Source organism: Nerophis lumbriciformis, linkage group LG31 (genome assembly GCF_033978685.3).
Source record: "Nerophis lumbriciformis linkage group LG31, RoL_Nlum_v2.1, whole genome shotgun sequence".
Classification (NCBI taxonomy): Eukaryota; Metazoa; Chordata; class Actinopteri; order Syngnathiformes; family Syngnathidae; genus Nerophis; species Nerophis lumbriciformis.
Genome location: NC_084578.2, coordinates 24765496 through 24781235, shown reverse-complemented (window position 1 = coordinate 24781235; position 15740 = coordinate 24765496). Strand labels below are relative to the sequence as shown.

The 15740-nt window shown below is 38.2% G+C and overlaps 1 protein-coding gene across 2 annotated transcripts in view; it reads right to left on the bottom strand.

Moving 5' to 3' along the window:
• LOC133574262 (inactive dipeptidyl peptidase 10-like) overlaps positions 1 to 15740 on the bottom strand; it is a 167617-nt gene that overhangs the window by 146009 nt on the left and 5868 nt on the right. For both annotated transcript variants that reach the window (XM_061926364.1, XM_061926365.1), the window contains exon 2: positions 12233 to 12471. In XM_061926364.1, coding sequence (XP_061782348.1) covers positions 12233 to 12289 — 57 coding nt within the window. In that variant the 5' untranslated portion in view covers positions 12290 to 12471. The remainder of the gene's footprint in view (positions 1 to 12232; positions 12472 to 15740) is intronic.

Below are 15740 nucleotides of genomic sequence, written 5' to 3'. Positions count from 1 at the left end.
CAACAAGCGACATCAGTGTGTAAAGGATATCACCACAAGTTAAAACTCTCCTATGCAAGGCGAAAACTGTTTATCAACAACACCCAGAAACGCCGTCGGCTTCACTGGGCCTGAGTTCATCTAAGATGGACTGATACAAAGTGGAAAAGTGTTCTGTGGTCTGTTGAGTCCACATTTCAAATTGTTTTTGGAAACTGTGAACATCGTGTCCTCCGGACCAAAGAGGAAAAGAACCATCCGGATTGTTATAGGCGCAAAGTTGAAAAGCCAGCATCTGTGATGGTATGGGGGTGTATTAGTGCCCAAGACATGGGTAATTTACACATCCGTGAAGGCGCCATTAATGCTGAAAGGTACATCTAGGTTTTGGAGCAACATATGTTGCCATCCAAGCAACGTTACCATGGACGCCCCTGCTTATTTCAGCAAGACAATGCCAAGCCACGTGTTACATCAATGTGGCTTCATAGTAAAAGAGTGCGGGTACTAGACTGGCCTGCCTGTAGTCCAGACCTGTCTCCCATTGAAAATGTGTGGCACATTATGAAGCCTAAAATACTACAACGGAGACACCCGGACTGCTGAACAACTTAAGCTGTACATCAAGCAAGAATGGGAAATAATTCCACCTGAGAAGCTTAAAAAATGTGTTTCCTCAGTTCCCAAACGTCTAATTAGTGTTGTTAAAAGGAAAGGCCATGTAACACAGTGGTTAACATGCCCTTTCCCAACTACTTTGGCAGGTGTTGCAGCCATGAAATTCTAAGTTAATTATTATTTGCAAAAAATAAATTAAGTTTATGAGTTTGAACATCAAATATCTTGTCTTTGTAGTGCATTCAATTGAATATGGGTTGAAAAGGATTTGCAAATCATTGTATTCCGTTTATATTTACATCTAACACAATTTCCCAACTCATATGGAAACAGGGTTTGTACCTTATAAACGCTTGTTTGAACAGTGTCATGTCTTTTGGATCATGTTTTGTTTTGTTTAGTTATGTTTGGTTTTTGGATTCTTTAGTTTCTGTTTACGCTCCATTGTTTTTGTTTCCATGACTACTCATTGGTTTCACCTGTCATGCATTTGGACTCACGCACCGGACTCATTTGGACACATGCACCTGTTGTAATCATGTCACTATTATTTAAGCTTTCAGTTGCCAGGCAGTCTGTCTGGCGACATTATCTTAACTCTGTTTACCACATTACCCTTGTCACTCATGCTTGTATTCCATGCATAGTTTTCATGCTGTTTCACACCACAGTAAGTGTTGTTTTTGTTTTTATGTCCATAGTTCTGCCTTTGTGCATGTTTTTGTTTCATTAGCCAAGTTTGTACTTCCGCCTTGAGCACGCTTTTTTATTTCTTTTGTTAGTGTTAAAATAAATAATATAATCACCTCCAAGCCATGTCCGATCCAGCTTTACTTGCATCTCGGGAAAACAAACAACCCATAGTCCACGTATTGTCAAACAGCCTCTTAAACTGGATCATATTGGTACTTTGTTTGAGTTCTTTGCTTATTCCATTCCATAATTTAATTCCACATGCTGATATGCTAAAGGTCTTAGGTGTTGTAGGTGCATACAAAAGATTTAAATTAGATTTTGCTTTAAGTTTATATTTATCGTTTTTTGTTGGGAACAATTGTTGTACATTCTTGAGTAGCAGCTTATAGTTTGCTTTGTGCATAATTGTAGCTGTTTGCAAATGCACCAAATCATTGAATTTCAACAGTTTTGATTCAATAAACAAAGGGTGTGTATGCTCTCAATATAGAATATAATTAAAATAGAATAGAATAGAATAAAATACTTTATTTTGTCATTGTAAAATAAAATTATGTTGGGTGACTGTCAACAGCAGCTGGAGATAAAATAGACCAGGGGTGCTCACACTTTTTCTGCAGGCGAGCTACTTTTCAATTGATCAAGTCGTGGGGATCTACCTCATTCATATATATAATTTATATTTACTTATTTATGAAACATATGTTTTTGTTAACAAGTTAAAGGTGTTTAATGATAATACAAGCATGTTTAACACATATAGTTAATATTGTTAAGTTAAAGGTGTTTAAAGATAATGCAAACATGTTTAACACATATAGTTAATATTGTTAACAAGTTAAAGAGGTTTAGTGATAATGCAAGCATGTTTAACACATATAGTTAATATTGTTAATAAATTAAAGGTGTTTAATGATATTACAAGAATGTTTAACACATAGTTAATATTGTTAACAAGTTAAAGGTGTTTAAAGATAATACAAGCATGTTTAACACTTATAGTTAATATTGGTAATAAGTTAAAGGTGTTTAAAGATAATACAAGCATGTTTAACACATATAGTTAATATTGGTAATAAGTTAAAAGTGTTTAGAGATAATACAAGCATGTTTAACACATATAGTTAATATTGTTAATAAGTTAAAAGTGTTTAGAGATAATACAAGCATGTTTAACACATATAGATTCATTTCTTTCATGAAGACAAGAATATAAGTTAGTGTATTACCTGATTGTGATGACTTGCATTGATTGGAATCAGACAGTAGTGCTGATAAGGTCCGCATTTTCGAATGGAGGAGAAAAAAAGTCCTCCTTTCTGTCCAATACCACATGAAAGTGGTTGGTTTTTGGCATTTTATTTATCCAGCTTCCGTACTCCTTTGTATACACTTTACAAGAAATACATTGTCGGCAAACTCCGTAGCTTGCTAGCTTGTGCACGCCAGCTTTCTGAGACTCTTATTTTGGTAGCGCAGGCAGGATGAAGTAGCGCTTTTATTGTGCAACTGTGCAGTCGGTCTTTGGAGTTTTGACGACAGATACGGCGCCAGAGTCTGTTGAAATAAAGTGTTTCTCGCCTTCCAGTCGGTAATTTTAATGAGCTGGCAGCAGCCAGCGTCATCTCAGAAGACCCTCGGGTGCCGTGAATGTCAATCAAGTGACGAAAGTGACGTCATAGTGAAGATTTATGATCGCTCATTTTTAGGACTATTTTTTTAATGGCTGGCTGGTGATCGACTTACACACCCTCCGAGATCGACCGGTAGATCGCGATCGACGTAATGAGCACCCCTGAAATAGACAATAAAAAGACCCACGAAGATTAAAAACAACGAAAAACATACACAGTTTAAAAAACTAAAAACTGTAAGATAAACTAAGATAATTGTTCATATTGTGCAAACTCTCCATGCCTTTAGTATGCCTGGGAATTGTTTGTTAACCCAGTTGTCTTAAGTTGTTGAGAGTTTTAATGAACCGGTATCTCTTTCCCGAGGGCAGAGGTGTAAACATGTGGTTACCAGGATGTGTCATGTCTCTGCTTATGGTCCTGGCTTTCTGTTTGAGGCTTTCTGTTTGAGGCTTTCGGGTTGAGGCTTTCTGTTTGAGGCGTTCAAGTCTGGCGGTGTAATGCCGATTATCTTTTGTGCTGATTTTACCACACGAAACAGCTGTTTCCTATTTTCTACTGTGCAGCTGGAGTACTACACTGTGATGCACTGGCACAGGACGCTCTTAATTTGGCACATCTTAATTTAGCAATATATGGGAGTGTAGTCCGAACCCCTTCAGCTTTTTAGGAAGAAAAAAGTGTGGGCTTTCTTAGGGACCACTCGAGATATTGTACAATCTCTGTAACTGTACAATCTCCGCTACCTCATTGTTTATTTGTATTGGTGAGTGTGTGGTTTTTGTAGATCTCCCAAAATCTATGATGATCTGCTTTGTTTTGGCGGTATTTAACACAAGGTTGTTTTCCAGACACTGTTTTTCCAGTCGCTTGACTTCCTCTCTGTAAAATGTCTCCTCCACATCTGTGATCAACCCACTAAAGTGGGACTGAATCCAACATTATGTATGATTCTGACTGACCTTTTTTGTAACACAGTTAGTGAATAAAGCGTACTTTTGTAGGGCATTGGCAATTTCCTTTATTATTCCGATGAATGCCATCGATGTTGAGATGTTAGCTCTGTATCTGAATTGGTTCTCCACTAGTGTTCCACTTTTGTGTATGAATTTGTCCAATCTGTTAAGGAATAACTTTTCAATGATTTTAGAAAATTGTGAAAGTAAAGAAACAGGTCTGTAACTTGTAAAAAAAAAAAATGTTTTTGTCTCCATTCTTGTAAGTTGGTACAACTTCTGCTATTTTTATTTGGTTGGGAATGTGCCTGTTTGAAACAAAAGATAGCTGATATACGTTAGTGGTACTGAAATGTGTTCAATAACCTTTTTTTAATCATTTCCATATCTACTATGTGACAGTCGGTTGAGGTCTTGGATTTACGGTACATATCATTACAATTTAGATGAGTTCCTCTTTTGTCACATTCTTGAGGAACATTAAGTTGGGATTTTTATCTATGGTTTCATTCAAGTCCTTAACTGACGCACCATCTACATCGATTTCATATTTGTGCCAATAACAACAATAACAAACTAGTTATTAAAGTGTTAAACTACTTATTTCATAATGTCACTTTTTATGTTTCCATCTAGAAAGTATTGAGTGTAATTCTTCTTGGCACCATTTTTAATGACACTATTTAGGATGCCCAGTGTTCCTCCCATATTGTTTTTGTTCTTATTTAATAAATATCTGTTATATTTTTTCCTACATATTCGTAGGATGCTAGTCAGCTTGTTGTTATACTTTTTGTACTTATTTCTTGCCTCTATAGTTTGCTGTGTTATAAATATTCCATATACTGTAATGTCCCTGTTATTGTTATAAACAATTGTTGTCTTTGTCATCTATGGTTGAATGTTCTTATTTTGCTTTTTACTAATTAGTTTCCATGGATAATGTGTGTCATAAAGTATCAGAAAAGTATTTAAAAAAATGTCACATACATATAGCTACATCATTTTCACTCTACACATTGTCCTAAGCCTTCATATTCTTTGAAGTGGATTTTCGTCTTCCATGTTCCTATTCCTGTAGTTTCTGTCATAGATTGTGAAAACTAGTCGATGATTTGTGTTTGTTTATACAGTAAATGTAACTAATCTGTTATGAAAATAGTTTTTAATACCTTTGGAGAATTGTGGGAGTGATGCAACTGGTCTGTAGTTTGTGAAATGATGTGTGTCTCCTGTCTTGTAGTTTGGTATTACTTTGGCTATTTTCATTAAGTCTGGGAATTGTCCGGTTTGTAATGATAGACTACTTATACATGTTAATTTTGTTAACAATGTATATTTTTTTTATTTTATTGTCATATAAGATATTGAGGGCTAGCATATATTTTCTTGCATGTTTGGTCCTAAATTCACAAAATAGTTGTTAAAATCAATAAATATGTGTTTCATCCATCATGTCCTTTCTGTCAATTCCATCTTTAAAGTATTGAGAGTAATCTGCTTTTTTTTTTTTTTACAAATGTTCTTAATAACACTGTTTAGGATGTCCCATGTTGCTTTAATGTAATTTTTGTTCTTAATATGTTCGTAATATTCTTTCTTACACTCTGTTTGAGTCTTTATTAGATTGTTTTTGTACCTTTTATATTTGTGTTCTGCTTGTTTAGTTCTTAGTTTTATGAATTATCTGTGCGATGTATTTTTCTTCTTATTAGTGTTCTGTAATACTTTTGACATCCACGTTTTTTCTTTCTTTTTCTTCTTTTTATTGATTAGTCAAACTATTGATAGTTTTTGTCATAATTCATAATGTAGATATTTAAAAATGGTAATAAACTTATTTAACATATTTTTCACTATACAAATGTCCCTATGTTTGTTCTTTTAAGTCGTTCTCAAAAGTCATAAAATATTTTCTCTGTGTATTTGTTTTGCATAACTCCTTATGTTTTTTACTTCTTTCTTTAAAGATTCCATTGTACATGGTGAAAACTGATAGAGGATTAGTGTCATCGCTAATTAATAAGCTCCTGTTTGTTTTTGTTTTAAAGTCATGAATAAAGATATTGACAATTAGTGTTGCTTTGTACAGTTTTTTCTCGGTTTAGTTATTTGTGGGTATAAACATATTCTGCACATTGTATCCATAAAGTCAGCATTTGATTTTTTTGGCTCTGTCGAATGCAGAAAGTAATTTTAATGTCTCCGCTTATAAAAATGTAATTTTGGTAATTATTTTTGTAAGTTGTTTTTATCCAGTCCAGTGCTTGATTTTGGTGCCTGTATATGCAGCTGAGAATCACACTTTTACTTTTTACCTGACATATTCCATATTATTATACACTCTAGTAGTTATCAATGACTGTTGTTTTATCTATTACTACTTTTAACTTAATATTATTTTTCACGTATGCTGCTACTCCACCTCCATTCTTATTATGTAGTTCAATTCCTGTCTATTCAATTCAAACTCTTGTCCTCTTTCTTCATCAAGACAGGTGTCTAAAATTGTAATTACTTTAAAAGTTTAATTGAATTGTCTCAGCTGGGCCTGGCCTGATAACAAATGTTGCTTGACGATATATTGACCTACAAATTATTGCCAATTAATGATAGTATTATAAACATTATCGGAGATTGCAAAAAGCCGCTGCCTGACCAGGGCTCAGAAAATCTGCAAAGACTCCTACCACCCCCACCAAGGACTGTTTTCACTGCTGGACTCTAGAAAGAGGTTCCGCAGCCTCCGAAGCAGAACCTCCAGGTTCTGTAACAGCTTCTTCCCTCAGGCCGTAAGACTCTTGAACGCATCATAGTTAAATTATCCCCTCAACTCCCCCCAAAATGGATTAACTCGCTGGAATATAACATACATCCATAAACGTGGACGCATGTGAAAAAGTGCAATATATTTATCTGTACAGTAATATATTTATTTATTTATTTATATATATTTATTTATTTTATATATATATATATTTATATATTATTTATATTTATATATGCTTGTTTATTGGGGATAAGTTGATTGGCAACACTAAATTGGCCCTAGTGTGTGAATGTGAGTGTGAATGTTGTCTGTCTATCTGTGTTGGCCCTGCGATGAGGTGGCGACTTGTCCAGGGTGTACCCTGCCTTCCGCCCGATTGTAGCTGAGATAGGCTCCAGCGACCCCAAAGGGAATATGCGGTAGAAAATGGATGGATATTTATATATGCACCTTATTGCTTTTTTATCCTGCACTACCATGAGCTTATGTAACGAAATTCCGTTCTTATCTGTGCTGTAAAGTTCAAATTTGAATGACAATAAAAAGGAAGTCTAAGTCTAGTCTAAGTATATTATTTTGAAACTTAATTGGCCACTGACGAAATGATGAAGCAAGCGCGGCGCATTAATTTCAAAAACGCATCACAGCGTTTGTTTTTAATTTTTTCTTCATCACTGACTACTACTCACTGCAGACTTCATGAGAGCCAACAATAAAACATCACTTACTGTATAAGGTCCACTGTCATTAAAATGCCGACGGCTAGGATGTTCATCCATACATCCATTTTCTACCGCTTGTCCCGTTCGGGGTCGCGGGGGGTGGTGGAGCCTATCTCAGCTGCATTCGGGCGGAAGGCGGGGTAGACCCTGGACAAGTCGCCACCTCATCGCAGGGCCAACACAGACAGACAGACAACATTCACACACTAGGGTAAATTTTTAGTGTTGCCAATCAACTTATGCGCATGCACGCGCACTTATGCGCATGCCTTTGGAGGTGGGAGGAAGCCGGAGTACCCGGAAAGAACCCACGCAGTCACGAGGAGAACATGCAAACTCCACACAGAAAGAGCCCGAGCCCATGATCGAACCCAGGACCTTCGTATTGTGAGGCACACGCACTAGGATGTTCATATATTCCTATTTAGATGAAGAATGACCATAACCCTCAGGAAGAAACGGAGTGTCTTTTTTGTGTCTTTCTCGCAACTTCAATGCGTACCAACTTGTCGGATTACCTCCTCAGACTTCTCCTGTCCTTCCAGGTGAGATGCATGATTTATGATCTCCAATAAACTTCCAGGGAGGAAGGAAGCAAGAAGGCAGCAGACGGCAGATCACTCAAGGATGGAAACTTAGGGACATGTACACGGTGGTGATAGCGCCTTGGCTATGAATAATGTGTCTGCGTTAGCGTTTATGATGACAATATCATTAATACTTGGTTAATAATTAAGTCACGAAATATTGGTGGTTTTTGAATGTTTATTTATTGGATTTTATGGGTGAACTTTTAACACCCCCCATTGACTCAGCTGTAAGCAGACTTTTATTAACTTTTATTTGATATTTAGAATGCATTAAAAAAAATCCATCCATCGCAAATTTCCAAAAAAAGTGCAGTTCCCCTTTAAGTTTTCTCGCAGCGATACAATTTTGTTGCCATATAAAGTTAAAAGTTAAAGTGCCACTGATAGTCACATACATACTAGGTGTGGTGAAATTAGAACAAAGAACAGACAATTCTCGTCTGTCTGTGCAGCGCAAGCACTGATCCTGCAGCCGTGTGTGGAACTATCAGTTTGCACGTTTTTCTGACACATGCTAAATAAAGCGCAAAATAGTGCTCACACAATGGTGATGAGTGTTGATAAATCACATTGCGCGTGCTAAATAATCATATTTGCATCTTCTCCTCCCAGTACAGTGAGTATTTTGATGATCAGCTTATATTTTGCTTATTAATGAAGACAGAGACGCAAAATGGATTGCTGGCCCTATTCTGCTCACTTAACACAAGCAATCCACTTTTCACAAATTTAGTAGATCAGCTTTGTGTATGGTATCAGGTTTGCACGTGTTTTAACATTTAGTAAATCAGGCCATTAGCATTGTAGACGGTAATCAGAAGAGTGTTTAAGCTACGAGTGATTAAGATAATTGTCCACTTCAAGAAATAAATAATTGATCATGTTTATTGTTATGCAAGTACACAAGAAACAAAGATATGTTCTGGTTAGTCGGGTAATGTGCGCATTTAAGCTCTGCTTAGGGACAATTTTGATTTGTGAAAATTACAATTATTGGCAAATGTTGCGAGGGAAATTGACAGATTGGACAAAGTTGTGAGGTTGTGCGTGAATGGCTGGGATTTGTTCAATTTTCGTTGATTGACACCAGCGCAAAATCACACATTTATGGGAGTTCTGACAAAAGGTTTCACAGCTGTGTTTGAGATGCGTGGGCTTCCTTTGCTATAACTGTGATGGGTTAAAAGTAGAAACAAGTAAGTTCATGACAATGAGAGGGTTTCACTTTTTCAACACTAATGTACGTCATGGTTCATGAGTGTTGTAGCAGGAAACGAGGAAAGGCCACAGTGGTTTGTAATTGAACAAAAATGCTTGTCATGTAACTCGTACGTGCACATATGCTGACTGTATTGCAATCGCTCCTCCACATTTACATTTCAGATAAAAAAAACATCCAATATGGCAACCCCAATTACACATCAGATGCACATCATGTTAAGGCGTTTTGCATTACGGCGTTTCAACGATTTGCGCTAGGGCGTCCTGTGTTTTGGCATTTTGTGTTATGGTATTTTGTGTTAGGGCATTTCCCGTTACACCATTTCGTGTTACTGCGTTTTGCGTTACAGCGTTCGGGTTACGACGTTCGTGTCACGACCTTCCTGTTACGTTTCATTGTTATGACCGCTATAATTCAGATATAATTTGAAACTTACACGACCAATATGATTTCCTACATCACAGTCGTTGAAAGTTGTGCGTAGACTGAGGATCTCCACTAGGTTATGTTCAACCAGTTATGTAAGGTTACTCATAATCCTTTCAAACAAAATCACACATCAAAATGAAGTACACCATATAAATATTTGACACCATTGTTCAAAAGTAGCGAGTGTTTCTTCCTATTTTCAGTTTCGTTGGTGTCAAACTGTCAAGGCATGGAAGCAGAACACTCCCAAGAGAGGGAGCAAAAATAAATCTTGACATCAGGAGAGAATGTCGAGACAAATCTATTTTTATCCTTTTTCTTTCAAGACCCAAAAAACCCAGTTTCAGTTGTTTGAAACAACCTTTGAAAGCTGAAAACAACAACAGTGCACTATTTTATGTCCCAAAGTAGTAACAGGGGCTTTGACAAACATGTTGGATCCCAGTGAGGCCCTGAAGTAAGTTTATTTTAATAAAATGCTATATAAATATGAAGTTGTGTACAGGGTACACTCCAATATATCTTAACAACTGTTGTTGTGCATTCCAAAAAAGTGAAACCATTCTTGGTTGGGGGTTCACCTCTATCTTAGAAAATAAACTTGGGCCCTACAACTATTCTCTCAGACTATAGCTGTTGTATGTAGTCTGTGAGCATGAACTGATAAAGCCCTGAAGAAATGAATGACCTAATGAATGAGAATATTCACACATCCTAAAACACATTAACCTCATATGTATTTAACTTCCGCCTTGCTACAACAAAATCTGAAAAGTCGCAAATGTACGGTAATTATCATATTTTTATGATGCAGAAAATTATATAAAATGACCAATCACAGCCTTTATGGTGCACGTCACCTCGAGACGAGATCAGAGGCGCATGTCAAGCCATGCAGGAGGGTTTGCAGGGGGCGGTACGAGCAGACGGTGCAAATGATTGGTCCTTGCCGACAGGAGTATAATCCAGGCTTTAGATAGCAGTAATACTTATTTTTTTAAATTATTTTGCAATAGAAATAATCTGAGGGTCAAAAGAATCAAAGACATGGGTTGTACACAACCACACTGCCCATTGTCTGGCTTAGTGTATGCAATTTTTGTGCAACAATCCCTCCTAGTGACCACACCCCTTTTCCACAGGCACTCATAACAACATGGAGTAAAAAAAAATACTCTGTTCTGGTTTGAGGTTTTACTCTACATGGTATCAAATAAAAAAAAAATCAAGAAAATAGGAATTAGTCAGAATCAACTTTGATCTATGCTTTTTGTAATCTAAAAAGATTATAAAAGCATGGGCAGCTGCTACCGTGGATTTTTCTCATGACTTCATTGCAGATGTTATCTAGTTTTATGTCAACATAGAAGACTGACATCCACAGTCATTCTCATGTCTGAAATGTACACTTACTGTCCAACCTGGTATGATTTACAATAGGGGTGTCTTGATCTGATATTTAAATCGGTCCGATATCAGCAACAACAAAAAAAGGCAAGTATAAAGACATGCACCTGGGGATAGGTTGATTGGCAACACTAAATTGGCCCCAGTGTGTGAATGTGAGTGTGAATGTTGTCTGTCTATCTGTGATGAGGTGGCGACTTGTCCAGGGTGTACACTGCCTTCCACCCGAATGTAGCTGGGATAGGCTCCAGCCACCCCCGCAACCCCGAAAGAGACAAGCAGTAGAAAATGGATGGATGGATGGATGGATGAAATTATGTGTGCTTGCATGTAAAATGTGTGATATAATCTCCAATACAAGCAGTCCTGAAATGTGTTTACTTGTGCAAAGCTGGACAGCCAATTTACATATAAATGTCCTCCAATAAGCACACAAGGTTTGCCTTGTCTGAATATAAACAATTTATGGGAAAATATGCACTATTTCTGCAACCTTCAAACACAGTGAATGAAAAAAACAGGTGCTATTGAATATACCACTTGAAAAATATTGACTTTACATAACAATAACGTTACCATTTATAACTATCCAACCATGCATCATTTATGGCTGATTTAGTGTGACAAAAATTAATCAGAAGATGATTTGTATTTGTTTATACAGATAATATAGAAGCTTATATTATTCAGAGCAGCCATATTTGAAGTCAACGGGGTGGTGACAATGCTCCGACTTTCCTAGTAGGAAATTTGACCTGGAGGGGCGTTCCAGTTAAATTCCTGATTAGGAACTCAGAAATTCCGACTTTCCAGTACAGTTGGAACACACCATTAATCCATTCCAGATGGCTGATAATAAATAAGTTACTGTTTTTCATACCTACCAGGCTACCATTTTTCTCTCTTTGACTAATTTCACTTGATTAAACCTTTTGTAACATTTCAGACTACAATAAAATAAAACATATATCTGTGGTTCCTGCTGATATCGTATCTAGTCAATATCAGTGTTGGACAATACCCAAGGCTCCAACATTGACATCTCTTACTTTACATATTTTCCCGACAGAGTCAATTACATTTTGTTTTAAAGTGACATGAAAAAACTTATTCCAGAGGAGTTCCAACCATAATAGCTGGTCCTCTCACACACTTTGTAAAAAGAGAGAGAACAAACAATAAAAAGCAGTATAGTAAACGTGTCCTTACCTTGTCATCACATGAATACCTGCGACTGTGCTGGGCTGCTCCCGCACTTTGATTCATGTTGGAGAAGCCGAGCAACCGCTGGATGGATAGATGGATGAAGGTCTGAGTAGTTTGACCACAGCAGCAGTGAATGAAAGGAGAATGAAATCAGTCTGCTGGTTGGTCCTGTATCGTCTTCGTCAGCCAATGGAGCGGTTATTTTCACAGTAGATTCGTAAGACCAGGCAGCACATAACATTCTGGAGAAGAAAGGAGTGTCTCAAAGTTGAATGCCTCAATGGTTGGGTGTATATGTTTAGAAATAGTGTTCCCTCTGCTCGTGTATTGTAGATTTGATAATGTATGCATGCATACATTTTTTGAATCGAGAATCATTTTCAATCGAGATTCGATTCAGAATCCAATTGTCACCCCCAAGAATCGATTCGTGTGGTACCCAAAGATTAATTCATAATTATATATATATATATATATATATATATATATATACTAGAGATGTCCGATAATATCGGCCTGCTGATATTATCGGCCGATAAATGCGTTAAAATGTAATATCGGAAAATGTCGGTATCGTTTTTTTTATTATCGGTATCGTTTTTTTGTTTTTATTTTTATTTATTCTTTTACTAAATCCACATAAAAAACACAAGATACACTTACAATTAGTGCACCAACCCAAAAAACCTCCCTCCCCCATTTACACTCATTCACACTCATTCACACAAAAGGGTTGTTTCTTTCTGTTATTAATATTCTGGATCCTACTTTATATATCAATATATATCAATACAGTCTGCAAGGGATACAGTCCGTAAGCACACATGATTGTGCGTGCTGCTGGTCCACTAATAGTACTAACCTTTAACATATAATTTTACAAATTTTCATTAATTACTAGTTTCTATGTAACTGTTTTTATATTGTTTTACTTTCTTTTTTATTCAAGAAAATGTTTTTAATTTATCTATCTTATTATATTTTATTATTTACCTTACCTTAGTACCTTATCTTCACCATACCTGGTTGTCCAAATTAGGCATAATAATGTATAAATTCCACGACTGTATATATCGGTTGATATCGGTATTGGTTGATGTCGGTATCAGTAATTCAAGAGTTGGACGATATCGGAATATCAGATATCGGCAAAAAGCCATTATCGGACATCCCTAATATATATATATATATATATATATATATATATATATATATATATATATATATATATATATATATATATATAAAATTACATATATATATATATATATATATATATATATATATATATATTTATATATATATATATATATATATATATATATATATATATATATATATATATATATATATATATATAAAATTACATATATATATATATATACATACAGTGACGTGCGGTGAACTATACACCAGGTGAGGAATAGATGCTTTTGGAGTTTTTTTTCTTCTTTTTTTTTTTTACTTTTTTTACTTCCCAGGCCAGCCGGGAGACATAGTCTTCCCAAAGTGTCCTGGGTCTTCCCCGTGGCCTCCTACCGGTCGGACGTGCCCGAAACGCCTCCCTAGGGAGGCGTTTCGGGCACGTCCTGACCAGATGCCCGAACCACCTCATCTGGCTCCTCTCGATGTGGAGGAGCAGCGGCTTTACTTTGAGCCCCTCCCGGATGACAGAGCTTCTCACCCAATCTCTAAGGGAGAGCCCCGCCACCCGGCGGAGGAAGCTCATTTCGGCCGCTTGTAAACTTTGATCTTGTCCTTTCGGTCATAACCCAAAGCTCATGACCATAGATGAGGATGGGAACGCAGATCGACCGGTAAATTGAGAGCTTTGCCTTCCGGCTCAGCTCCTTCTTCACCACAACGGATCGATACAGCGTCCGCATTACTGAAGACGTGGCACTGAACCGCCTGTCGATCTCACAATCCACTCCTCCCTCACTCGTGAACAAGACTCCGAGGTACTTGAACTCCTCCACTTGGGGCAAGATCTCCTCCCCAACCCGGAGATGGCACTCCACCCTTTTCCAGGCGAGAACCATGGACCCGGACTTGGAGGTGCTGATTCTCATCCCAGTCGCTTCACACTCGGCTGCGAACCGATCCAGCGAGAGCTGAAGATCTTGGCCAGATGAAGCCATCAGGACCACATAATCTGCAAAAAGCAAAGACCTAATCCTGCAGCCACCAAACCAGATACCCTCAACGCCTTGACTGTGCCTAGAAATTCTGTCCATAAAAGTTATGAACAGAATCGGTGACAAAGGGTAGTTTTGGCGGAGTCCAACCCTCACTGGAAACGGGTCCGACTTACTGCTGGCGATGCGGACCGAGCTCTGACACTGATCATACAGGGAGCGGACTGCCACAATCAGACAGTCCGTTACCCCATACTCTCTGACCACTCCCCACAGGACTTCCCGGGGTACACAATCGAATGCCTTCTCCAAGTCCACAAAGCACATGTAGACTGGTTGGGCAAACTCCCATGCACCCGCAAGGACCCTACCGAGAGTATAGAGCTGGTCCACAGTTCCACGACCAGGACGAAAACCACACTGTTCCTCCTGAATCCAAGGTTCGACTATCCGGCGTAGCCTTCTCTCCAGTACACCTGAATAGACCTTACCGGGAAGGCTGAGGAGGTGTGCACCGTTTATTCAACCAAAAATCAGAAGACTTTTTACATTAAGTGACTCAAAATGGCAGTCACAACGAACCCCCAGCTTTGGGTAAAACTCTTGACGGTCACTTAAAGGGGACACATCGAATTACTCACTCTTAACCGCATATATGAATGGTAAACAAGAACAACATTGTTATGTGCACAATAGAACAATAGCAGTGAATAATGATGACAAAGTCAAATAAAGAGGTGTGGTGAACTATGTCCCTAAAGCAACGGCTACACACGTCCCCCCAGAATTCGCCAACACAAAAAAAGAAAATAGTCAATGGACAGGGGCACGGTCGGGCCCACCAAACCGGGCGCGCCGGACTGATACAAACGCCGGGGAGTCTGTAGGGGGCACCGGCAGGGCATCTGCACTGTCGAAGGGCCCGGGGGCCTGCGAAGAAGGATGCAGAACATTATCATGGGGCCCAGACAGAGCAGGCGGGATGGGGATACGGCCGTGGTAACCTGCTGACTAAGATCCAAGTGGGCCACTTTAAGCCGGTCCACCGTGATTCGTTCAGACTGACCCCCGACATTCAACAGAAAATAATTGTCTCCGCTCTCCAGGACGTGAAAAGGCCCATCATAAGGAGGCTGGAGGGGGCTTTAGTAGGCGTCGTGGCGAACAAAAACAAATACTGCCCTTTGTAAAGGAGCGGGAACAAGAGACGGCGTAAGACCGTGTTGGGAAGTGGGGATGCGGGCAAAAACCTTGGCGGCATCGAGGAGAGCAGCTCGTTGCTCACCGGCGGTCCAGGGTGCCGTTGTGTTAGGAATACAGTCACTTGGCACTCATAAAGGCTGGCCATGCACCAAGGAAGACCTGCAGTCTTC